At 46.7% G+C, this 26059-nt stretch overlaps 1 protein-coding gene across 8 annotated transcripts in view; it reads left to right on the top strand.

Moving 5' to 3' along the window:
- PRRC2B (proline rich coiled-coil 2B) overlaps positions 1–26059 on the top strand; it is a 46651-nt gene that overhangs the window by 15588 nt on the left and 5004 nt on the right. For 5 of the 8 annotated variants that reach the window (XR_015808079.1, XR_015808077.1, XR_015808078.1 and 2 more), the window contains exons 5-31: positions 348–420; positions 3041–3184; positions 3810–4051; positions 4408–4529; positions 4842–4984; positions 5580–5670; positions 6067–6259; positions 6631–6946; positions 7745–7938; positions 10311–10515; positions 11251–11470; positions 12051–14099; positions 14228–14427; positions 15095–15240; positions 15700–15841; positions 16443–16522; positions 17224–17415; positions 17554–17748; positions 18170–18256; positions 19171–19275; positions 19846–20038; positions 21229–21326; positions 21968–22095; positions 22703–22940; positions 24326–24502; positions 25175–25266; positions 25791–25911. Coding sequence is in view for 5 of the 8 variants with exons in the window: in XM_088177515.1 (XP_088033641.1) it covers positions 348–420; positions 3041–3184; positions 3810–4051; positions 4408–4529; positions 4842–4984; positions 5580–5670; positions 6067–6259; positions 6631–6946; positions 7745–7938; positions 10311–10515; positions 11251–11470; positions 12051–14099; positions 14228–14427; positions 15095–15240; positions 15700–15841; positions 16443–16522; positions 17224–17415; positions 17554–17748; positions 18170–18256; positions 19171–19275; positions 19846–20038; positions 21229–21326; positions 21968–22095; positions 22703–22940; positions 24326–24502; positions 25175–25266; positions 25791–25911 (6186 nt within the window). In the remaining 3 variants the exon portion in view is untranslated. The remainder of the gene's footprint in view (positions 1–347; positions 421–3040; positions 3185–3809; positions 4052–4407; positions 4530–4841; positions 4985–5579; positions 5671–6066; positions 6260–6630; positions 6947–7744; positions 7939–10310; positions 10516–11250; positions 11471–12050; positions 14100–14227; positions 14428–15094; positions 15241–15699; positions 15842–16442; positions 16523–17223; positions 17416–17553; positions 17749–18169; positions 18257–19170; positions 19276–19845; positions 20039–21228; positions 21327–21967; positions 22096–22702; positions 22941–24325; positions 24503–25174; positions 25267–25790; positions 25912–26059) is intronic. The other 3 variants (XM_014873235.2, XM_014873236.2, XM_014873237.2) reach the window with 3 other exon arrangements.

The raw sequence follows: 26059 nt of genomic DNA, 5'->3' as shown, positions 1-26059 counted from the left end.
GAAAGTAGGGTAGCCTTCAAGCTGAGGTGTAGCATGGAACAAATGTGGAAGATTAAGGAGACCATTTGGAAAAATGCAGCAGAACAAAAGGAAAGCTTTATGAGAGTACAGGTTGAGGAAATAGTTGGTGAAAATGGGCAGAGCAGAGGATTTTTAGTGTAGCATTGTAGTACACTGGAGTGGGGAACAGATGACTGTAACCCCAGCTTGAAGCTGTGGAGATCTGTGGTATCTGGGTGATCTGGAGGCCTGAACCCATAGCAGGTGCCAGGCAGGAAATGAGAAACAATCATGAGTCTTAACTGATCCATGTTGGGGTTTCTTTTTTTGCTTTGTTTTGTTTTCAGAGTACAAATTCAGTGCCAGGTGGACCAAAGTCATGGGCACAGCTGAATGGAAAGCCAGCAGGACAAGAAGGTGGTGAGTATGATAAACAGAACTGGTATGTGCCTGCTTTTCCCAGACAGGCATGAGGTGGGGTGGACTCCATTCCTTCTGCCCTCCCTGTCAGCCTGGTGCAGAATGGGAGTGAGGCCTTCTGAGTCCTGTTTCCAGTCTGTGGTGTGTTGGCTGGAATGATGCAGCTGAATCAGTTCAGGGCACAAGACAGGGCTTGAACAGAATGTGTCTCATGGCCACATTGAACCAGAGCAAATCATGCTCTTGGGATGCAGCAGGAAGTTCTGGGAGGGGAAGGTTCTGAAGGAGAAAGGAAACATTTGGCCCCATCAGGAGCATCTTCAGGCAGTGTGTGACAAAGCTGCAGTAAACACTGTGAAATAGGGGAGAGATGGGTTTAGAAGAAAGAAGGGTCATTGGAGAGGGAAAGTGTAGGCAGGAGCAAGGGGATCTTCACCTAACTGGGTAGTCAGAAACGAGGCTGGAATGTTGTTGTACAGTGCCCGTGATCACAGGGGATTGTGGTGTCAGTGGGTGGAAGTGGCAGTGCAGCTGCTGCAGGGTGCATTCGCCTACACATTGGCTCAGGCCTTGCTATTAAGTCTCCCTCAGTAACTGCTGCTAATGGCTTCTGCTTGACTGAGAATCCTGAAGCAGTGTTAACATGAATTGGGAGTTGTCTTCAGAAGCATCCATTTCCACACAGGAGGTGGTTTCCAGCTGCACTAAGTAGTGCCACTAAAACCATAGTGAGAATAACAGCTCAGTTCCACTGTTTTAATGTGAACAGACCTGGAACCATTCACTTGTCAAGTGAAATTGCAGAGAGATTTGAAAGAACTGAGACAGGTGGTGATTGCAGAAGCAGAGGGGACAAGTTTACCCTAAATTAAATGAGGCCCTTAGTGAGAGGGTGTTTCTCAAAGGCTAAACGTTAAAGCAGAAACTTGTACTTGCCTGAGGATGGTGGCTAGTGCAAAGACTGTCTTGTTTGGTTAGCTGCTACTTTCTTGAGTCTTGCTGTGTAGACCTCCTGTACAGTCATTTTGAAAATCTGATCATCTAACAATGTTCTTAAAGGATTTTTTGAAAACTCACTCTGGGTCACATTTAATATAGAGTTCTCAACCCAAGAAAACAGTTACCTATATGGCTAAGAGCAGCTTAATTAGAAGGTAATTGAATCACAAAAGAATCAGAAATCTGTCTGAAAGGATTTCTTAGGCCATCTCATGCTTGCACCTCTTCTGTAGTGGCACTGATCAATTTCTTTTCCGTCTAAGCTAATTCAGGTTTTACAAAGACGAAAGTCTCTCGCTTTTTGCTCATTTTAAGTCTTAGAGTTGTAAAATCTCTTTTGGAGGGCATATCCTGAATAAATGTGGTCTAATAGATTATTAACAGACTTTTCCATGCCTGTGTTTTTATATAAAGGACATTTGGAGAAAAAAAAAGGGGCAAAAAACTTTTTCTCAGTGTGATGCTGCTTAAATTGTTAATAGCTGCACATAAATAGTCCTTACATGGTGCAGCCTTACCTGGGGGTAGATGTCTCCCCTGAAGGACACTTACCTCTGCCATTCTAGTTCAGTAAAAATCAGAACTCTGTCTTAGAGTGATATATTTAGGCAATGTCCTTCTCAAGTATTTTCATCTGTCTAAAATGAAGGTGTTTTGTGCAGCTGTTGCAGAGTCTTTCCTGTAAATTTCACTTGGGAAGTCTTGTGCAGTGTACAAGTTGCAGAAAGTAAAAATTACTTAAGCCTATCTGTCTTGACTCTTCAGGTCAAGGAAGGAGATAGAGGAGACTCTTGTCAAGTCTTCAGTACTCGTTGCTGAGACTTCTAACATAATTCTGAAATGCCCTTTTTAAGAGAGCTTTAGCCAAGTAACACTAAGAAACAGTTCTCAAAAAAGCAATTCTTTTAATGTGTAATAGTACAGTAATGCTTGTAATTTCTATTTATTCAATGTTATCTTGCCAACAGATTTAGGAGAATTGCTGTGTTTCGTGTTCCAGTCACTGGTAGATCTTTAGAATTTACAGAGAACTGTTGTTCTGGGCTGACTGATGACTCAGCAAGACAATTTGCCAATGACTAGAAATGAACCTGGCCTGATCTGGCCAGTGATTTGCATCTTGAAAATGCTGCAGCAAGGAGGAGAGAGAGCATCTATCCTTACCTGTGGTGTTTCACTGATACATCAACAGAAATTTTAATAATAGACTTCCCTGGCAGAGTGAGGTCTGAGCAAAAAGAGTCTGAATAGAAATGTCAAATACTTGATAGCAGGGTGTCATTTATGAGTGATCTTGCAGAATTTATATCTCTGCCTCTGTCTGAATTCTGTACTTCACAAAAATAATTGGAAGCTGAGAAAGTTCACTGGCTTGGTTGAATGTGAGAATTTACATGTAGATCCTGAGTGTGGGAGTGCTGGGTGAGGACATGTGTTGTTGTGTTGGTGACAGTGTCTGAGAGTGTTGGGGATGTGAAGTGAGGTGCTGGTACGATAGTAATTTGGGTTTAAATATGCCAGAGGCTCAGGTTCCCAGGAAACACGTTTCCAGGCTGATCTCATAAGGGAGTTGAACCAGTGGAAAGATCTTCTCTGAGTCCCACACTTATTTGTCTGACAGGTTCAAGGGCCTCAAGCCGACTGTTATCCTTCTCTCCCGAGGAATTTCCGACGCTGAAAGCAGCTGGAGAGCAGGACAAGGTTGGCAAAGAAAAGGGCGCCTTAGATCCGTCGTATGGGCCAGGACCAAGCCTCCGCCCCCAGAGTGAGTGAAGGATTGTCTTTATGCCTTATCCCAACTCAGTAACCCCATTGCCTCTGTTTTGGGCAGGGAGTGCCAGTTCACAGTAGTATCAAGAGTTCCATATTTCATTTCCTTACATCTTTTTATGAGGTTACATGTGTCAGGCTGCTTAGCACATGATCACAGGTGGTGTGATGTTTTGTGGTCCAGACAGACAAGTATTGACTGTCATCTGCTACACTGTTTAATAAAAATTGCTGTGTGATGTTGCAAAGCAGGCACCTTCCTGGGCTGGGCGAGCCACAGTGAAATTAGTGTGTGGTGTAATGTGGCTTCTCCTTGAGTGTTTTTGCATCTAATTGGCCTTAATTTGGCAGGGTAAGGACTGTGGAGATGGGGAGCGAGCGCTCTGGTAGGAGTTCAGGTTTATTGGCAAATAAGGACACCACTGGTGCAGCAATTACTTAGTAACAGCTGATGCTTCTGCTCTCTTAAGAAAATAAACACAGTTGGAAATTTTCCTTGATATTTTTCTACAACCTTGGGGTAATTAGGGCTTGACCAGAGTACTTGAGGTTTCGAGACTTTCTGGCCGAGTGGCCGCCTGCATTTACAAATATTAACATAACTACGACCTTCTTTCCAGATGTCACCAGTTGGAGGGAGGGCGGTGGGAGGAACGTCACCTCTGCCACATCTCTGACCGCCTCCCCTGCTGAGCTGGGCAGCAAGACCTCGAGCACTGGAGACGGGGCCCCCTCCTCAGCGAGCGCCAGCGATGCCAAGGAGCCGTCTCTCCGCCCAGCTCAGCCCGTCCGCAAAGGGGCTTCGCAGTTCATGGGAAACGTCTACCAGCCACCCACCTACCATGACATGCTGCCTGCTTTTGTGAGTGACCCTTTTCTCCACACCTTTGTGATGTCCTTCGTTCTTAACGTAAGGCTGGGGTTGAAGTCGGCTGAGATGTGTTTTCTGGACTCTCAGTTGGCTTGCCCAGGGAGCGTTCGTTTGACATGATTTTAGTTTGTGTAGCACAGCCTTGCTCAGCCCAAAGAGAAGTTGTCCCTTTCCTTCTGGAGCTGGAGAGGGAACCGTGAGCATGTGGCCTGTTGGGCAGCCAGATGTGAAATGTTTGTTTCCCCGTTGTGTGGGTGCAGCTGCCACGCACATGCTGTAACCTAAACTGGGTAAACCTTCCTGTGGCAAGGAGAAAAACAAGGCTGTTCTGCTTTGCTTCATTCCAGATGTGTCCACAGCAGCCATCTGAGACCCCTGCATCTCTGGACCGAGGGTCTTTCCCTGTTCCTCAGCTTCGCCTTGAGCCCCGGGTACCTTTCAGACAATTCCAGATGAATGACCAGGATGGGTAAGACTGCTATCACTTTCTCACTTGAGAGGCAGGTTCAGGGTGTGAAATGTTGCAAGGCTGTGAGCATTGTGTGTCTGAAGAGCAGGTGGACATGGGAATTGGTGTGTGATCCTGGACTGGAGGGGATACAGCTCTGATCTATAAGTTCTAGGAAGTGGGTACCAGGTAGATAAGAGGAAGAAACTGCTGGACAGGGAGAGAAACTCAGATGCATTGTATGTAAGTGTGTTGTAGAAAAGGACTGATTCAGTGTTACAAACTCAGCTCTGCATTCTTTGATTTTCTAACCAATTCTGTATTTTCCTGCAGAAAAGAGAACAGGCTCAGCCTGTCTCGCCCAACACGTCCGGTTCGGCAGCAGATGGAGCGAGTGCCTCGGCCCACCATCATCAATGCAGAGAACCTGAAGGGGCTGGATGAGCTGGACAATGATGCAGATGATGGATGGGCAGGTAAAGTGCCTTCATGCTCGAGCTTTGTGTAGTTGTGAAATTTCTGTTGGTGTGAATGATGACACAATGGATCCTTCTGATCCTTCCATCACATTGTGCTCAAGGAATCGGATCTGAAGACTCCTAAAATCTGAAAACACCAAACACAGCAGGAGAGATAGCACTGTAGGTACTGGGAAGGAGAGTTAGTCCTGCCTTTTCAGTCATGGTATTCAGTATCCAATTGCACACAGTCGGGCGTGGTGACTGTGTCCTCCTTTGCAGCCCCCACTCCCAGGCTGTTTGCTGCTCCTCCTCTGGGACCAGCCCAGCTGTTCAGCACTGTGTGTCCACACTGCTCACGTCATTTCTTGCCTGATCTAGTTGAAGTTGTCCCTGCTCCTTGAGGGAGGTTGGTAAATGACATTAGAGGTCTCTTCCAACCAAAGCTATTCTGTGATTTCCAGAGCCGGTGCTGGCTATTTGGCTTTTTGAGTAGTTCGTGCCAAGCCTGTGTGTCCTGTAATTTAGTGTTTAAGGGGGCCATAAGCTTTATCAGGACAAGGGACCTCTTTCTTTCCTCTCCTAAATCCATTCTCCCTTGCTGCCTTTGTAGGCATTCATGATGAAGTGGATTACTCTGAGAAACTGAAGTTTAGTGAAGATGAAGAAGAGGAAGAAACTCTTAAAGATGGACGACAGAAGTGGTAAGAAGTCACTCTATTTGTACCTACAGTTGTTTCAGTAAAAATGAGCAATACTAGGATCTTTAAAAACTAGTTCTAAATGTGAAGTCTTGATCCCTCTGATTTGTTGCTGAGGGTTTGTTGTTTTTACTGTTTTTACATATCTTCAAGGATATGTGTAGGTCTAGCAGCTGACTGCCAGTTTGCCAGGTTTTTTTCCTCTTCTTTTCTTGCCTTTATCCTGCTGCACAGTAGTGGAGTTGATCCTTATGCACGTTAAGAGAAGGACATCACTTGTTCTGGTGCTTTTTTGTGAGCTTTCCTTTTTACTAGAGTCAGTTGCCTTTGTCACTTGATCAGGCTGCAAGTGCTTTTTGAGGCAAGTAGCAAATGCAATAATAAAGCTGTTTGTGACAGGAACAGCTGGGATCCCAGAAGGCAGCGACAGTGTTCCCTGAGCTCTGCAGACAGTGCAGATGTCAAGCACACCTTGGAGGAGGGAAAGAATTGGAATGATTCAGTCAGCTTGTCCCGGCCAGTCCGGAAAGTGCAGGATTCACAGCAGCCTCCGAGGAAGCTGAATGGCTGGAGCTCTGCCTCAGAATACCAGGTGGGTTGAACTCATATGGGTGAGCTGGAAGCCCATCACTGTCCTTAAGAGGCCAATTTGACATTTTCTTGGAAATGGGATGCTGATTAATTTCTCTAGTCTTAGTTTATATCTACCTGGAGAGAAATCTATCTGCATAGCACTTCCACTAGGGAAAAGAAATTGAAGCTGGTCCAGAACAGTGGGGTTGTCAGTGAGAAAATGGAGTTACTGAACCAAATAGCAATAACTCTTCCCAGTAACAGGGGGATTTGTGCTTGAGGATGGAGGGGAGGGAGTCAGAAGGGGATATTGTCATCATGGGATGCATATCTCAAGGTAGAGGAGCTGCTTGGGTCATGCTTATGGAGGAATGTTTTTTTCTCTGGCAGAAGCCTGCGTTGGGAAGTGTTCTCAGACAGCAGTCCCTCGAGGATAAAGAAGAAAAGGTGCCTGTGAGACAGAAGTTTGTGCACTCTGAGATCTCTGAGGCTGTCGAGAGAGCCAGGAGGCGACGGGAGGAGGAGGAGCGGCGAGCCAGGGAGGAGCGTCTGGCAGCCTGTGCTGCAAAGCTCAAACAACTTGATCAGAAATGCAAACTGGCTCAGAAGAGTGGGGAGGCACAGAAACACACAGAGCATGAAGATGTTCGACCTCCCAGCACAGAGAAAAGCACTGCACAAGAGAATGGCCACGCTTTCCGTAAAGGTACAGAAACACTGCCTGCTTCACCCTGTAAAAAGTGCTTTTTTTGCCTTTGTGCTGATCTCTTCTTACCTGTAGTGGGAGAGTTCCTGGGAGGAAATTTCTGTTGGTGTAAATGATGACACAATGGATCCTTCTGATCCTTCCATCACATTGTGCTCAAGGAACTGGATCTGAAGACTCCTAAAAATCTGAAAACACCAAGCACAGCAGGAGGGATAGCACTGTGGGTGCTGGGAAGGAGAGTTAGTCCTGCCTTCCTGGGAGGGAGTGTTCAGAGGGTCCTTCAGCTGCCCTTGAGAGATCAGCTGCTGCTTGTATTCTGCAGAGTATTTTGCGTTGTTCACAAAGGTTGATTAAATTAAAAAAGCTATTAAAATAAATGCAAACTTCTTTAGTTGCCTTTATCTGTGCTCAGTGAGCTGTGCAAGCAGAGGCCTTGTTGGAATGGGCCTCATGGGCTTCTCATGATTGGATGATAATATTAAGTGCTCATGGCCATAGATCAGAAAACTACTAAGTGCTGGCAAGTTTAAGGACTAACCAGGGGAAAAGGACTTTCTCCCCAGTGCTTAAGCAGAGGGCTGATAGTAAAGAAGGATCTCAGAATTTATAATTCAAACAAGATGGGCAAAAGCCTCTATAGGGCTCTCAGGGTAAAGGATCCTGTGTGTGATTGTAGTAAGGTTCAGCCACATATTGCAGTCAGGACATGCCCACACCTGTGTATGTTGTGTGGTGGTGGTGCACTCCCAGCTCTGTCATGAGCAGGCTCTTCAGGGCTTGTTTTCTTCTCTGCAGCAACCCCTGAGTTTCACACGCAGGATGCCTCTGTTGGCTATCTGGAAGAGGAGAGTCCTGCTCCAGCAGCAGCAGCCCAAAGCAGCAGTGAGGAGGAGCTCAGAGAAGCTCCCTCACCAGCACAAGAATTCAACAAATACCAGAAGTCTCTTCCCCCACGATTCCAGAGGCAGCAGCAGCAGCAACAGCAGCAGGTAAATGGCTCACAACCCCTTTTCTGGACCCCTAAACCATTGTTTGCTCAGTTCTCAACACCATCAGTCTTTAGGCTGGGAGGAGATAAATGGGGTTTTACCCTGGCCTTTTTCAGTACTTCTGATCATGGAAATATCCAGTCTGATTGGGTAAAAAGGCTCTGTGTGGGCTACATGAGTTTTCTTTGCACCCTGTGATGCTGGAGCTGCTATGGGTAGGGCTCGGCCAGGTTTGTCACTTGCCTGGGAAAAAAATACAGTGCTGTCAGAAATGTTGACTTGTCGTGCATGGTTGTCTGGGCATCTCCTGATAATGGGAACTCTTAGGACTGTGTGGTTTGTGGCAGAGCTCTGGTTTGCAAATGCACATGAGCAGGAGAAGCTGGGGATGTTCTCACATCCAAAACCATGAGCGCATCAGTGGCTGTCTTGGTGCTTGTATAGGCCTGGCCCAGGAAAGCTTCTGTTCCTTGGGCTAGCCTTGAAGCTGATGAACGTCTCTGGCACAAGATGAGCTGCTGTTCTTCAGCACTGCTGCAGTGCCTGAACACTCAGGACAAGGGAAGGAAAAACTCTTGGGGTTCAGCTTCTTCCATGTCACTCAGTGCTTGCTGTGTCCTTGCCATTGTAGGCATGGGCAGCCATTTGCTTGCCAGGGTCAAACTGTGCTTAGGTTGGCAAGTTGCTGGACTGCTTCTGGTCTGGGAGGGAGTTCTGGAGTGGCACACTTCTCATTCCACCTCCTGCTTTTGCAGAGGGCCGGTCCTTTGCTCTGTTCTCATCTAATACCTACTCGGGTTTTTTTCTGTGAGGCTCTTTCAGATCATTGTTTTCTTTGCACCATAAAAATGTTTGGTCTTAAATGTTTCATTTTTGTTGCATTGAAAATTCTTCTGGGGCACTGAGACATCAGCTGAAGTGCTTTGTGCATCTTGGCTCTTGCCTGACCTTTCAGTGCTGTATGTGCCATACGTGCTGTGCAGCTCTGCTGGCAGATGCAGTGAGCCTCTGTAGGGCAACAGAGCCAAACCAAGGGACAGAGTATTCAGGCTTCAGATAATGCAAAGTTAATTGCCATTCTTCATAAAATAACCACTTCAAATGGGATATAATCAACGCTGCTGCAGATCTTAGTGAGGAGCTCACAATTGGCTTTTGCTCAGTAATTGCTCTTTTATGGATGTTCCCTGTGCTCGTTGCTCTGCAGTTGACATTTTCATGATTCAGATGTACAGCAGCAAACGCTGCTTAATGTTACTCTCGAAAAGAGATGCTCTTAAACTAAAAGGAATTGGATGTCTTTGTTGTCATGCTAATAATACCACAGGTCATCACTATTGGAGAACGTGAAGTTTTATTTTATTTTCACTTATCCTCTGTGATGTTAGTATGTATGAGGCAGTGCATGTTTGGCTGGCTTGTATTGCTGCTTTGGTAGCTCCATGAAAAGAATGGAAAAGTGTTGATACTGTGAATGAAATATTTTCTCCAAGGTACCAGAAAACTAGATAATGTAGATATAATCTGCATTTATCAGAGCCTTCCTTGCTGTAATGACGTGTCAGATTCAGATTTCAAGGTGTCTCTTTTGCTCTGCAGTTGGGGATCAGCTTTTTTAATAAACAGTTACAGTATCTGACACTGTTGTAAGCTTAGCAAAACACTATGGTGGCACGTTTGACAAGTAAGTAGATGCATTTCATGTTAATTGGAGCTGTTTAGTGTTTGAAAGTTTTCTTTGTTACACAAAACTCCCTTCAAATATATATTTTTTTGGACCTTAAGCGAAAGTTAAATGTCAAATCAAATTAACATCATGACAGTCCTCAGCTAAGGGAAGGTGGACTGGCCGTGGGGGAGATGGGGAAACAACCTGCAAGTGCCAGCCTGTCTCTGAAGGATGCCCAGGAAACACTAAAATATTAGTAGCTCTCTTAATGTGGTTTAAGTTGTTTTTATCTAATTTGTTAAGCTGACAGAGGTGGAACTAATATATATACACACTCAATAAATTAGAGATGCCTTTCCTGAAAAATGCAACGTCTTCTAAAGTATTTGATTCCAGCTATGAAGTGGTGTTTAACAGGAAGCTGTCCTGTAGTCACAGGAGTGTTGAGAAGATGCAAATTGTGGTCTTAAAGCTGATCCCTTGCGTTTGGCCACATAGCCTGGCCCACAGTGGTGTTACAGTGTGGCTGCTCTGGTATTTACAGAAGAACAACTGCCACATTCCCAGCTGGTAGAGTTACCCCTCTCTGCTCCACCCTCCCATCTGATCAGGAATTGAGCCTTTGATGTATGGCATGTGTTTTCCTTTGTCCGACCAGTGTGATTCCTGGCACCCCAACCATGTCCAATCCTCTTCCCTGCAGGAGCAGCTGTACAAGATGCAGCACTGGCAGCAGCAGGTCTATACTCCCCCATCCCACTCCCACCCCCAGCGGACGTTCTACCCGCCGCACCCGCAGATGCTCGGCTTTGATCCCCGCTGGATGATGATGCCCTCCTACATGGACCCTCGCATGGCCCAGAGTCGCACCCCCGTGGATTTCTACCCTTCAGCCCTTCACCCTTCAGGTGAGGTGTTGCCAGTGTTTATCTTGGCTCTTGAGTTGGTTCATATCTGGAAGTTTGCTGTGTGTCTTAACTTCTGTCCAGACGTTGTGTTCTGGCTGGAATCTCTTCCCTGGGGATGGGAAAGCTGGTTGCAGTGGGTAGTGGTGGGAGACTGGGAGGGAGGACATGTGTCTATCCATTCTCTGCACTGCAGTGGGAGACCTTTTGTGACTGCTTTGTGACCTTAGTGGGTGTGACTGATCTTGCCCCTTGGAGGAAAGGGTAGCAGATCCACTGATCTTGCCTTTTGGAGAAGGATGAGTTTTGGAGTTGCTGTAAACATGTGAAATCTTAATAGACCTCCTTTAGGAAATGTGATGGAGAAACCCTGTAGTTCCTGAACCATGTGCACTTTGCACCTTCCTATCTTGTTACTAATCTTCAAAGGTATGAATGTAAACATTAGGATGTATAAATCATTTCCTGGAGTTTGTGGATTGCTTGATCCCAAGCCAGTGATGCTGTGCAGTGTCTGTGTGGGCTGGGCTCTGAGAGCTCTATCATCTTTTGTATCACTCCAGGTGTATTTCCCAGCTGGGCATTTTTTAAGCACCGACTCCCTTTCACAAGGCAGGTTTCCATGGCTGCAGTTGCCTGCTGCCCAAGAAGGAAGGGGGGGAGTCAAGCTAGGAGATTGTTAAATTCTTCTTGTCTGTGAAATCCTAGTGCTAATGGCATGAACTCTGTTGTGAGCAGGAATTATGAAGCCCATGATTCAGCAGGACTCCATCGGTGGGAGCAGCTGTCGGTCTGAAGATCAGAACTGTCAGGCAGGGCAGGCAGAGAGGAAAACTGCTCCCTTGGATCCTGTGCCAGTGTGGGGCCAGGACAGCTACACATCCCTGCAGAGCAAAGGATACTCCCTGTCACATCAAAAACAGGCTGACAACATGAGCATGGATGGGCTGCATGCCAGGTGAGTACAGAATTCCCCTGTGCTCATGCGTGCTGGGATGGGAAGTGCTGCTGTATGCCATCTGCTGAAAAGCAGGTGTAGAACTGGCCTGAAAGATGTCTGTGAACAGGCCCAGGTACTGATCTGGGAGCACCCTTACACTCCTGAGTGTTTTAGCTGTGGAGGTGTTTACAGACTGAACTATTCAGAAGTTTTCTATCTGACCAGCTTGGAGCCTGTTTGGAGAGAGAGGGGGAGTCTGATGCTTGCTAGTTTGTCTCCTACTTTTTTTAGACATTCTAAAACCAATTCTTTGTTTTCAGCTCTCCACATCATAGGAGGTTAAATCTCCCTTCGTTTCTTACGTTTGCTGCCCATCATAGGAGCTGTTTTCTTTATCGTGCATTTGATTTCACAAATCAGGCTGTACAACCTGAGGCCACAGCAGCTCTGCCCAGCATTTTGGTGTTTATTGCCTCATGATTTAGCATTAACCTCAGTTTATTTCTTTTCACCTCTTCTATCCAGTCTGGGCCCTTGGAGATGTGCTGTGCTCTGCATTACCTGACTTCACTTTGTTTGTTGTTTGTTTCGTTCTCAGGAATGAAAGTTACTCTGCTTCTGGAAGGCCAGAGAGAGATCTCTTTGAGGAGAGAGGGGAGGAATATTTGAATGCTTTTGACAAGAAGGCCCAAGCAGAATTTGACAGCTGCCTGTCCTCTCAGAGGATAGGCCAAAATCTCTTGTTCCAGCATCAGGAGAGTGTGCAGGAAGCCTGTCCTGCTGGCAGCCGCCATGCTAACCTGAGGTGTTCACCCCTCGAGCCTGATTTTATCCAAGCAGAGAAGAAGCCTGAATATAATGGTTGGGATATCAGCCACCATCAGAAACCTGCAGAAACAGCAGCAGAAGCTGCTGAAGAAGTACCCCGGGATGAGCAGTCATTCAGTGCTGACCCATGGAAGAAAGAAGGAGCCAGTACCAAACCGGCCACTGAGGAGACACCAGAGTGGGCTCCCGAGAGCCGCAGTACCAGCGGGCAGCACCAGGAGCACATGGGGAGGACACGGCGGTCAGGCCCCATTAAAAAGCCAGTCCTGAAAGCCCTCAAGGTGGAAGAGAAGGAGAAGGAGATGGAGAAGGTTAAACTGGAGGGAGAGGACAGCTCACGCCCGCTGAAGGAGAAAGCAGCTGCTCAGAAGGTAGAAAATGAGTCAGATGACTCTGCTGCCTTGCTGAACTCCACGCGTTATCTGCTGGATGACAAAGGTTCTTCCCAAACCAGCCTTGCACGAGAGGCTGAGAAATCCCAAGAAGAAGAAGAGGAGGAGGAGGAAGAAGAGAAGCCAGAAAGAACCTGGGAGAACAAACTATCCAGAGAGAGCAGCGATCTTCCTCCCACAAAAAGAAACAACTGGATCTTCATTGATGAGGAGCAAGCCTTTGGTGGGAGAGGTCAAGGGCGTGGGCGAGGGAGAGGCTTCAGAGAGTTCACTTTCAGAGGGCGAGGCACAGTTGTGAGCAGCAGGGGGGTCTACAACAACAACCAGAGGAGCAGCCGGGGCAGAGGGCTCCGGGAGTTCAACCAGCCAGAGGATTTCCCCAGAGGCAAACCCAGGCGCAGGATTGCCAGCGAGACCCACAGTGAAGGGTCAGAGTACGAGGAGCTCCCCAAGCGGCGCCGGCAGAGGGGCTCGGAGAACAGCAATGAAGGCTCTGTGCTGGACAGGGAGGACAGTGATTTGAAAAAGGGAGACTTCAAAGAGTCTTGGAGGTCCAACAAAATCTATTCAGATGATCACAATAGCCTGGATCCTAAGATGAGGGCTCCAAGAGCCTTTGGGAGATCACTGCCACCAAGACTGAGCAACTCTGGCTATGGGCGAAGGGGGTTCATGGGTAAGGAGCCCACGCAGTGGCAAGGCAGGAGTGGGGGAGGAGGGTGGCAGGACTACAGCCACACGTCTCCATCAGACGCTTTTGGGAGCAGGCAGCAATCTGACAGGGACTACATTCAGGATTCTTACAAACACACGGATTCCTTCTCCAGCCGGGTTTTTGATGAGAGTCATCTGGATGACAAAAGGCACTTTTTCCAGGAGGATTACTCAGCAGATCAGGAGAACATCGAGAACAGGCCCTTCAGGAGGCGGCGTCCTCCCCGCCAGGACAAGCCCCCACGGTTCAGGCGCCTCAGGCAGGAGAGGGAATCGGTCGGGCAGTGGAACCCCGAGGAGGGCGGCCCTAATCTGCTGCCCAGCCAGTGGCCAGGCAGACCCAAGCTGAGCAGTGCAGACAAGAGCAGCATCTCGGGCAGACGCTCTCCTGAGCTCTCCTACCAGAACTCTTCAGACCATGCCAATGAGGAGTGGGAGACAGCATCTGAGAGCAGCGACTTCAGCGAGCGGCGGGACAGAAGAGATGGAGTTGCAGAGAGTGAGGGCCAGCTGGAAGGTGGCCTCAGCACTGGGAGCTTGGGAGAGAAGAGGGAGCTGGCAAAGAGGAGCTTCTCCAGCCAGAGGCCATTGGTGGACAGGCAGAGCCGCAAGGCTGAGCCAGCAGGGTTTGCAGAGCAGTCCGTCAGGACTGGTGTGGGAGCAGCTTCCAGATACGAGAGCCAGCAGAACGGGACCCTGATAAAGAGCAAAAGGTAACGTTGTTTTCTTATCTTGGTATCTGTAGATGTTGAAGGAGAGGATATACATCCCATGCATTTTCTTGTCACTTTTATTCGTGTTCTAGTGACAAAACTAAATCCTTTCCCTTCTTTCTGTGTAGGTCTCCAGAAGAAGGAGGAGGCCTTGGCAACACCAGTGGTGGGAGCAGCCACTCCATTTATAGCTTGGATAGGGCCTCCCACGTGAACTCAGAGAGTGCAGAGGGGCCAGGTAAAAAGCCAGAGAAGGAGCACAAATCCGCTGCACAAAGAACAAGTGAGAAGGGAGAGGCCTTGTCACAGTTCGAACTGAGTTATGGAAGTGAGTATCGTGATTCATTTGTTTCTTTAAGAGGATAACATACTATGGCTGACTTCAAGACAGACTGATTCAGTCCAATTTTTAATATCAGGGTAGGAGCTTTTTTCTATTTATTTACAGAAACAAGAAAATCCTTGTGTATCTAAGTAGAAAAACATGGAAGGTAAAATTGTTGGTAAATTTTAAGACACAAGCTTTTCAGTCAGATCTGGCAGTGTCTTTAATGTTTCTTCTATAGAAAGTTTGTGTTTAGGGAGAATATTACTGTATTTCTCTCTAAGATGCTAATGTACTTTTAGGCTTGAAATTTATATTTTGTGAAGGAAGTTGGGAGAGCATCCAGAGTGAGGAATGAGAGACTGAGCTAATGACAGGGAGGCAAGAAATGAGTGTCTCTGAAAAGAGAATTACCTGAGTTATCACACAGCTCCCATTCCCAAGCTTTCAAGCTGAAATGTACTCGTCTTGAAACAGAGGAGACAGCAAAGTCCTGCAAGATGAAGTGTCTGGTAGATGTCAGCAGACTGTCTGATTTTGTTTTCATGTAGCTGCGATGTTGCTAGGTGAACTTACTGTGGCATGGAGCACACTGTTTAAATTATTGCAATTATAAAGCTTTATATGCCCACACATGTGCACTCTGCTCTCCCCTGTGTGCTTTGTTCAGATACCATCATTGATAATCGGGTGTCAAACACAGCAGAAGAGAATGAAGTTGGTTCCATGGCAGGGGAAGGATTCATTGAGGTTCTTACTAAAAAGCAGCGTCGTTTGCTGGAAGAGGAGCGAAGGAAGAAGGAGCAGGCTGCTCAGGTGAGGAATGGGAGGCAGAAAAGTTGGACCTTTTACATGGTTTAGATTGCAGTCAGAGAAACAAGGCCCCAGAAGGTGTTTGTATGAACAGAAAAACACACAGTTGACAATAGTAGTACAAAGTAGTAGCCAAAGTAGTACAGATCCTGCACTGGGCCCCGGAAACATATTTAGGGTTGCTGGTCTGAAAAGGGGAGTTTGATTTCTGATTATTCTTGGCTTGCAGCAGAATTGTTAATTGGGAGTAAAGTTTCTAGAGTGGTCTTCATCCAAAGCAGCTTGGCTCTCTAAGCCAGCTGCTGTCTGTAGTTGGTGGGATATTGGGCAGCAGGAGCATTGAAGGACTTTGCACTCTGTGTTGTTGCCAGAAGAAAATCTCACACTGCAGAAGGCATCTCTTTCAGTCTTGTTAGACTGGGGGAACCTCCCAGTCTGACACCTGTGCCTTTCCTGTCACAGGCACCAGCCAAGGCCCGCGTCCTGCAGTCGCGCATTCCACCGCGATTTGCTAAGAAGCAGAACAGCCTGTGCTTGGAGCAGAGTGATGTAACAGTGTCTGGAAACAGCCTGGGCACAGAGATTTGGGAGAGCAACAGCCCAGGTAGGCTTGGGTCTGTTTGTTCCAAAGGGTTTCACAGAGCTGGAGTCCTCAGGGGTGTGCAGCAAGAATGGGGTCCATGGTTCAGAGGAGACAACCCCCTCCTGTCTGATGCTGGGAGTGGGAGGGGGGAGCTGCCAGACGTGTGGAGTAGCCTCTGTTCTGATATCCACTGTCATCCTGCTCCTGTTGCTGGCCATGTCAATCTCCTAATCTATTTCTTGGGTCTTTGTTTCACATTAAGATCCTACAATACAGCGTTTTATAGCTGGTTGAGCTGGATCTGCTTGAGACTTTTTCTTATTTTGCTTTCCTACGTTTTCTCATCTCTAACCCTGAACAGCTAGTGCCTCCCTTGTTTTTCTCTGACTTTTCTTCTGTTGTTATGTTCCCTAAGAAATCTCACCCTGTTCTCTACTCATTCCTCATACCCTGTGTTCTCTGCTGCATCATGTCTCGGATGTCTGGGAAACACTTAACTTTCTGAGGTGGTGAAAATACCCTTTCTCATGTCTAGAAATGGAAAGTTGATGGTGTAATATGTACAGGGTGTGCTCATAGCTGTGTTTCAAGCAGCTGAACCCTGCCCTCCATTCTCTTCCAGCACTTTCCGTTCAGTCTCCTGGCAGTGATTCCTGGAGCAAGCCTGTAAATACCTTTAATGGTACTGAGTCTAGCACCGAGGTAAGTGGCACCTAAGGTGCCCTTCAAGTATTGTGTGTATGAAGTATTAATGCAGGTGGCTTTTATGCTTCTCATTGCTCCATCTGTGCTTAGTGACTCTCGGCTCTGCTTGTACCATTTTAAACTGTCTCATTGCAGTTTTAATTTGAGCTTGATGCTGTTCCAATCTTGACCTAGAGAGCCAAGCACTGCTTGGTGTTGTGTGTGGGTATAAATCTGGAGTAACTGCATGATAGAGCTACTCCAGGGTTATCCTCATCACTGGGTACAGACTGCGAATGAGGAGGGTGGAATCCCATAGGTCCTGTTTGTGCCTTGTGCCTGTGAACAGTGTGTAGCTGTAGCCTTGATGCAGGGAGGGCAGAGGAGTTCCTGTATGCTTCATCTCCAGAGACCAAGAGTTGAAATTTGGTTTGGATCGCATATGAAGTGAGTTTGGCAATCTCAGCCTAGTTGTTCTGTGGGACACATTTCCTTACTCTGAAGCCGTGGTGTGTTTGGTGCATCAGTTCACCTTTCTCAGGGCTGTGTAGAGCTGAAGGAGCAGCCAAGGGGTGCTGCAGGTCAGGCCCAACTCCTTTGCACTTAACCAGGATGGTGATTTGAAAAAGGCACATGATCTTGCTGTTTCCTGGGATGTTTTTTCCTCAGTGACGCTGGGTCGGAGTCCGGGGCTTTAACACATTTCGTGCTTTGCATAGCAGGGATTTAAAGGCAGCCAGGGGGATAGTGGCATTGACTTGAGCGCAGAGTCTCGGGAATCCTCCGCCACCTCCTCTCAGCGCAGTTCTCCGTATGGCACCCTCAAACCAGAGGAGATGAATGGGGCTGCCCTGGTGGACCCAAAGCCTGACTGCCAGAAGGAGCAAGTGCAGAAGCAAACTGATAAAAAGGTAATCTGGATTCTCAGCCAAGCCAGAGCGCAGAGTGAGAGATCTTGTGAAGTGGTTGTTGTTGTTGACAGTGGTTTTTAAGGTTTGAGGTTGGGTTATTCGGTCTTTGTGTCTCAGCCTCTCTGCTTTCCTGTTAAGGATTCAGATCAAGGCTCAGGACAGAACAAGGAACACAAGCCTGGACCAATCGGCAACGAACGCTCCCTGAAAAACAGAAAGGGTTCGGAGGGAACGGAACGGCTGGAAGGGAATATTCCCCCTGTTAATGGGGTGGAAATTCACGTGGATTCTGTACTTCCTGTGCCACCCATTGAATTTGGAGTAAATCCTAAAGTGAGGATTGAATTTCATTTTATCTTCTTGGTGATTTGATCTTGTTGAGATGTGAAAGGTGGTTTGAGGCAGAAGGATTATTTAGAGGAAGCTTCCAGCTGTAGGTTTGCCTTAGATTTCTGACACAGACCAGGTACTCGGGATGTCCTGGCAAACAGTAGTATCCACTTGGAAATACTGTCCCAAGGACCAGCTGGGGTGGTAACAGAGGTTAAGGACAAAATCACAGCCAAGCTTTTGTGTGCCTGTGGGGGTTGCCTGCTGCTGAGTGCTGAGAATTTTTTTCTGTTTCCAGCAAGGCTTACTGGAGATCAGTCTTTAGTTTGTAGTGTCATAATTCAGGCTTAGAGTCATTAACCATGAAATGCAGAGGGGTAGCCCATGGACCTGGATTTGAATTTAGTGTGCTTTGCTTTTTCAGGACTCTGACTTCAGCTTGCCACCTGGTTCTGCCTCTGGCACTGCAGCTAACCCTGTCACCAAATTGCAGGATGCCTTGGCCAGTAATGTAAGTTTATTTTTTTTTAATTGATTCGTTGGAGATAATCCTTAGGTAAACCTCAGATCCTTCCAAAGAGACCAAGCATGTTTGCATCTGACTTCATACTTCATGCTTAGACAGCACATATCACTGAAATCCAAAATGGAAATCTCAAGATGACTTGGTAAAATGAGTGTCACAAACTCAGAAGTAATGTAGAGAGCAACTTCATTATCATTGTGACCTTTGTAAAGCCATCTCCGAGATGACCAGTCCCTTCCCCTGAGACACACAAGTATTGGACATGGCCATGATGCAGGTAGTGACATGTTTAGACCCAGACTGCCCAGCTTCCTCAGGAGGTTTCATCTGCTATAGCAAGGCAGAGAACTGTAACTTGGTGGTCAGGCCTTCTTGGAGGTTTCCCAGCTTATTCCAGCCATCTGGGTATTTCATTATTCTGTGTGAAAGAGTGAGCACACTGAAAGCCCAGCTGGTAGCAACAGACAGTGGGACACAAACAAAGCTGCTTTTGAAATGTCTTCAAGTTTGTAGGCTGTTTGGTTTTGATTTTGGAGATTTGTTTTAAAGAGTGTTTCTTTTCAGAAACAAGTTTTGTCAGAAACTTAGGTAGTTTCTAAATACGGGACAGGAAGGAGAACCCTTCTGCAAATGGAAGTTACTGGATCATACTGATGTTTAAGTGGAAACTGGTGTCGTTCAGCATAGAGGGGTGTCTTTGCACATAACCAAAGCTTCCTTTATTGCAAGAGGAGAATGGATCCCAGTTGAACGTGGTACTTGGTTCCTGCAGTACCACTGAGGACTGCATTCTTTGACATGAAGTTACTGGAGCTGCCCAGCTGAACCCTCTGTCAGCCTTGGTGACTCTTAACACACTCCTGAGAGTTCACAAATACCTTTTATGACTCTCTCTTCAGGCAGGGTTAACACAGTCCATTCCCATCCTGCGAAGGGATCATCACCTCCAGCGCTGCATTGGCCTGAACCCCATGTCCTTCCCCACTGCAGACCTTACTCTTAAGGTAAGGAAGCTGAAGGTGTGTGGATACCATGTCTCTGTGAGCAGAACAGTGAGGGTGGGGAGATCTTTCCCAGAGTATTTTGCTAGGTATTGCAAAATTTCAATTAGATTTTGTAAAAGTTGTGCATATATACTGTTCAACATGAGTGCAGGGGTGTGTGTTTCCTGAATGCAAGAAGTCCTTACCAATTGTAGAACTTGTGCAACAGAGCTTTCCTGTTTCAGTACTGGGTAAGGTGGCTGCTCAGGGATCCCGGGAAGCCTGGTGGTGTAAAGAGAGGGAAAAACCAAACAAAACTCAAGTGTACAAACAAGAACAGCAACCGAAACAAAAATCACCTCCACCCCAAACCCAAGAAGCTCAGCAAATACCGAGGGGTTTGAGTATTCGTGAAGGATTCTTGTCCATTAGAAACTGTTGTAGAGCTCCCTGACCTCAGACCTGTCAGCTTTCCCCTATGCCTAGAGTGCAGTGAATTTGAGCTCATAGGACACAGATGAGCAGCTGTAGGCTTTGGTAATGCCCTCCCCATTTGAACTGTCTGTAGTTATTTTTTCTTTGTTTCCATAGATGGAGTCTGCTCGTAAAGCTTGGGAAAACTCTCCAAGTTTACCAGAACAGAATTCCCCAGGAGGTGCAGGCTCAGGCATCCAGCCTCCTTCCAGTGTTGGAGCTTCCAACGGTGTCAGCTACAGCTCTTTTGGTGGAGTTTCTATGCCTCCTATGCCTGTGGCGTCTGTAGCACCTTCTGCATCTATTCCAGGTACCTGAAAACTGCAGCAGCATTTGCATTGTCTGATTGTTATCTGGGAGTCATCCTCTGGTTCTAGTAGATGAGAGCATGGTGAGAAGAGCTTCTGTGTAGAGTAACTGGCTGGCTGGTGTTTGACAGATTTGTAACTCAGGCAAGACAGGAAGAGGGACTGTTCCCCACTTTGAAGAATGTGACTGGTGAAAGCTTGATACAGCTTTCCCTTGTGTAGTGGCAAGTCTCTGCTATCTCAGTAGATCTTGCTTACCCTTTACTGTGTGCCCAGTAGAATAGAAAAAAAGAGGGCTGTGGGGCTTCAGAAGTCTCAATGTCATTATCAGCCATTCCTCTGGTTGTTTTGCCATTGAAGTCACAGGTTCTGGGCACCTTTTGCTTATAGCAAAACAAACACTGGCTTATAGCTCGCAGAACTCTGGGAAGGGGGAAGGTGTTGCTGTATTTTAGTTAAAGGAAAAGCTTAACTCAGTCATGTTAGTGTGTGTAATTAGGGAGAGCATCTGGAAAGAGGAAATGTACTGGGATTCTCTCCATGGGATGACTCCTGGGTCCCAGAGAGCTTCTCAGGTGTGCGCTGTTTTTCTTATGTCTCAGTTCAAGAGCAGAGTGAAATGTGCAGTGACTCTGTTATTAGCTTCCACTTGGTAAACGGATTGTTCCAAGTCAGGTGATTTCCTTCCTCACTCTCCCTAATCTTGCTGCTTAATCCCGTGGTTTCAGATCTGCACAAAGGCACAGGAGTGGCACAGCAGTCAGTAATTGGTGCCACCCTTGGGGTGAATATGGCTTCTAGATCTCATGTGTCAAGGCCTTAAACGCCTTGTTTGCTCTTTCTGTCCCTCTTAGCTGCAAAGATGAGATGATTGCAGAGCAGATTTCCGGCATTTAGTTCAGAGTACAGGTTACCAACTTCTGAACTGCTAGTGTCTGACTCTTGTGGAGGTGGGAAACCTGGGTTTACATTTAGCCTCTTACAGAAAGGTATGATTCATTCTCAGCAATCCTGCTACTGCTGATGTTGGTATGTGGATTTAGGAGATTTACAGACTCTTCTGAATGGGTACTATGTTTGTGTTAACTTGCTGAGAGGTAGGAAATAGTCTTGACCTGCAGATCTCTGCAGTCTACTATGCCTGGATCTCCCCTGTACCTTGAATTTACAGCCTGCCTTTTCTGATGTCCAGGTAACCATATTCCACCCTTGTATTTGGATGGCCACGTGTTTGCAAGTCAGCCCCGCCTGGTCCCTCAGACAATACCTCAGCAGCAAAGCTACCAACAGGTAAGGGAGCAGTACAGCTTGCAAGTGGTATTTCAAGGATTCTTCACGGTGGCATTTAAGAAATGAGGAGTAATGTTTCACTTTCATAGCCCAAAGGAGCTTGGATATGGCTCCCATTAGGTTCCTTCAATGCTACTCCCCAGTGGGTGTCAGAGTTTAGTGAAACTGAAGGGAGGGAATTGAGGAGTTCTTCCCCTCCTGTACCAGTGCCCTCGGACTGGTTTTAACTAAAGCAGATGCTGAGGCCTGTGTGGGATGAAGTGACTCTCAGTAAATTCCCCAGCCAGTCAGTAATAATGAACTTAACTAGTAAATAGGATGTTGACAGAGCTGAGGGAGCTCTTTCCAGGTAGAGTAGAGGCAGGTGAGAGCTGGGATTGTCACTACCTGCTCTGGTGAGGAGCGTGTTGGTTCCCTCATGTCCATCAAATGCCTCTTGCAGGCATCAACCTCTGGGTGCCTGTGCAGTGTCTTCTCTGGCAGTGCTGCTATTCTGGGGAATGATGCAGGGCTGGGTAAAGGCCCAGTGTAGGTAATTATCACTGCAGATTGACTCATGCAGGAAACTGATGGGTTTTTAACAGCCTTAGAGAGTTCCTGGCTCCTCTTGTACCTCTCAGTAATATTAATTTCTTCTGCAGGCTGCTGCTGCTCAACAGATTCCCATCTCCCTCCACACATCCTTACAGGCCCAAGCTCAGCTTGGACTGAGGGGTGGTCTGCCTGTTTCCCAGTCCCAGGAGATGTACAGCTCCATACAGCCCTTCAGGTAACTGCTTCCTGTTTTCCTGTCCTTGTGGCTTGCTCTCTTACGTTCCTGATGTTTGTGTACATAGATCAGGTACCCCACACCCATCTTCCCTTTCCCCTTTGTTCAAATGCTGTTTCCTTCCCCTAATAACAGTGCCAGTGTAGGGAGCATGAGAGTGAAAAATCTGAATTAGTGCTTGGTGCCTCCAAAGCCTGAACACTGAGATTTAAAGAAAAACCCCTTTTTATTTGCCAGAGCTGTTGGAATCTTTAACTTCTGATTTTTTTTCCTGCTTTGCAAAACTGCTGCAGACTTTAGGTAACTTGCATCCTCCCTTAACTGCTAATCGACAGGTTGTTGTATTGGGATATTGAAACATAAATGTTAGATACTACACAGTGTTGTTGAATATTCTGGCAACACAGGGATGTGTTTGTAAAAGCTTAAGAGTGGAAGTAAAAAATCCTGGTAACTAAAATGGAAAGTGGTATCACAGCTTGTTTCCAGGCTGTCAGTTTAGCTGTCTGAGAACTGATGGCAGGCCAGATACAGTTTGGCAGGGTGTGTTTGTGCAGTCTCCAAAGGTTTTGTGCATAATGACTGAAGCATATTTTTATTCCTGCAGGTCTCAGGTGTACATGCACCCCAGTCTGTCCCAGCCCAGCACCATGGTCCTGACAGGAGGCACTGCTCTGAAGCCTCCATATTCCGCCTTCCCAGGCATGCAGCCCTTGGAGGTGGTGAAAACCCAGTCTGGGTCCCCCTATCAGCCCATGAACGGCAGCCAGGCACTGGTTTATGAGGGGCAGATAAACCAGGCTGGTATGGGAGCCTCCCAGATGATGGACTCTCAGCTCACACAGGTTAGGAGCAGGACTGGCGAGCCACTCCTTTGGTCCAGGCTAATTCACAGCCACTTGTTTCTGAGAATGGGTTGTAACATGTCTGTCTGAACTAACCTCTTTGTAAAGAGGCGGAAGATTTCCCCGAGACACTGTTCTGTGAACCATGGTTTCACATATGCAGCACCTTATTTGATGAGATGGTTGCTAATACCTTGTCTGTCCCTGCTGAGATGTCATTTTGTCACTTGGAAGTCAAACCTTCCAGTGCTGCATGCATAGGAGGCCATGATGCAATGGTTGTCCTAAAAGCACCTCTTCTGAGAGCCAAATCCCAATCATCTCTCCCATCACCTCAGCTTCCAGGGCAACTAGGAACTTGTATTAAAGGCTCATCCGTCTTCTCAGTTCATTTGTCGTCCAAGTCTTATTTACAACTTCAGCTGATCTGTTTGGCAGAATCCTAACAGGAATTTCAATGTGTGAAAATGTTTTAATAAAGCATGGTTCACATAAAAACATTGGATTCTACTGTGAGCATAGCTGTGTTTGTGGGCATGTGCTCTGATTTTCTGGAGAAATTTTATAATTTTATTAAACTCATCTTACATTTATCTTGTGCAACTTGTTAAGGTTTATTTTTTGTTTCAGAGGGATTTTTATGTTGTGACTGACGTAAAGAGTTAATCCTGAAAGTAACTTAGGTGAGGAAAATACAGAGAACCACTGGCAAAGTAAATATTTGAAGAAATGCTTTATCCATCATAAGCGAGTAACTTGGTTTCTTTTGCCAGCCTTAGATTGGTTTATTTATGTATTCTAAAGTGCTGTGGAACCTCCCAAATCCAGCAATTGTGAGAAAATCAGAGGGAACAGGAGGTGCCTCAGCCCCTGAGAGCTACAATATTTTTTGTAATTGCTCTTAATTATGTCCATCATTGGTTTGCAACTCACTGTGAAACATGGGGCTGACGTCCCCATTGCTTTCTCTGGAGGTCCAGTCCTCAAAATGTTTTGGTGTAAGAGTGCAGGAGATTTTCAAAGGTGAGAACAAAGCACCTGACACTGCCATTGTATGAAGGGAAAACTGACCCATGAAGTGACCAAGAGGAAGACTGGGAAACTGGGCTCTAGAAATGGGAGGAAAGCCCCCCTATCCACGGGCAATTAGGTTAACTTGATGGCATGTTAAAAACCCAAATGGTAAGGGTGTTGGCAGCACTGCCAGAACATCCATTTCAGTGTGAAAGTCCCTCTGCTACAGTCATTTGTGTTTATTCCGTGCCAGACTGCACTGTTTGGGAGCTTCCTTTTGGCACGGCCGTGCTTTCAGGGTATTGGGAGGCAGCATGTCAAACACGAGAGTCTTACTGCCATTAAGGTAACTACATGTCCTTGTCACACAGCTGACAATGCCTGTGCCTGGCTCCCAGCTGCCTCTGCCCCGCTACGGCTCTGGCCAGCAGCCCCTGCTTCTGCCACAGTCCATCCAGCTTCCTCAGGGCCAAAACCTGCCTGTAGGAGCTCCCCGAAGAATCCTCCCTCCTGGATCCCAGCCTTCTGTTCTTGCTGCCAGCAGGGAGGTAAGGATTAACTCCTGGTGCTGCTCATGGCATTCAGTAACCCCTCCTGCGTTGAAGTTTTACTCCTTGCTTGTCAAACGGGAGAATGGCTTGTTTGGGATCCTTAAATATTCAAGCCAAGGATTGCTGTTAAAATGAAGGAACCCTTTTCCCCTCATCTCCAAAGTGCAAGCCAGCAGTTTTCAGGTTTTGCTGCTGGTCATCATTCTGTTTCCAGGGAGCCACATCCTGCCTTGATCCAGTTTGGAGTCTCCAGTTTTATTACATGTTTACACAGGTTTCCCCAGAGTGCTTGAGGGGTGGTGAGCTCCAGACACAGTTGGAATACTGCCCAGATATTTCACTCTGTTGTGAAGCTTGTCCATTTGAGTAGGTATATTAATGTCATGTCTGGTTTGATGGATTCATATCATAAGTTTGTCTTACTATAGGGGAGAGAGAGCACAGCAGTTAACTTCCAGGTTCTGTATTTGCTTGTGCTGCTGGCTTGGTACTTTAATACAAACAGATTATTTCACTTACAAGCCTCACTTTCTTCACCTGAAAAATATTTTTTCTTTTAATGGGCAAAATGGGGAGAAGGGCAAAGATTTGGCTTAAGTGTTTATATGAAGTAAAGAGTGATTTGTGAATGCGAAGATGATACTCTCTCTCACTCGTTTTCCTCTGTAGTCCTCCCAGATGGAAATGAAAGGGTTTCATTTCTCCGATGGTAAACAGAGCATGTCCTCCGGAGGGTCTGTACCGTCCCCACACACGTACAGGTGAGACGTTCACAGAACTTGTGCTCCTTTTAGGATGGGAGAAAAACGTGGTGCACCCATCATCCCTGTACAAGATCACCTGGGTTTTCATGTCTAGAACGTGCTCACTTCACTCCAAATACTCATATCTAAGTGCATGGTCATGGCTTTCATTTTGGGTGTGGGCCCCAGTGTGTGTGTATCCAACCTGGTGCTTTGTGAGAAGTGCATGAAGTTACTTGTTCACTGAGTCTCAGAGACAGGTTGGAATTGGTGTGTGCTTTTGTTCCTTGTGAAGGTGTGAAATCTGAGCATCACTGAATAAATGTTCATGGTCCTGAAGATGGAGTGCTCATGTCTAGGCACATCAGATCCTTGAGGCTTTTGAGACACTAATTTATTTTTTTTCTCCTAACCGAGCCTTGTGTTGTCATTTGGACTGTGGAGCTCACTGATCTGCACAACACAGACTTGTGCCTTGTCTATTGCTGCTTTGCTGTCTTTTTTTTCTTTCACACATGAATAAGGCTCTCATTCCATTGTAGAATTTACTCCATGAATGTTGTCGACTCTTCGATTTCCAGGCCTAGCTCTGCCAGCCCCAGCGGGAAGCCGTCGGGACCAGCAGTGAGCATGGGCTCTGTGCAAGGACACTACGTACAACAGGTAGTGTACCCGAGTTCTTTGTACAGCCCAAAACTATTGGCCCTTCTACACTGTTGTGCTTATACCTTGGGCTGCAGAGGAAAGGCAGGTCTGTGTAACTGAAGCTCCTTGGGTAGCTAGGTGTTTTACTGGGTTCAGGTGTAATTCT

The sequence above is a fragment of the Sturnus vulgaris genome, chromosome 22, assembly GCF_052056855.1.
Source record: "Sturnus vulgaris isolate bStuVul1 chromosome 22, bStuVul1.hap1, whole genome shotgun sequence".
NCBI classification, from domain to species: domain Eukaryota; kingdom Metazoa; phylum Chordata; class Aves; order Passeriformes; family Sturnidae; genus Sturnus; species Sturnus vulgaris.
Note: the sequence above shows the minus strand (reverse complement) of the source record. Positions and strands in the feature narration are given on the sequence as shown.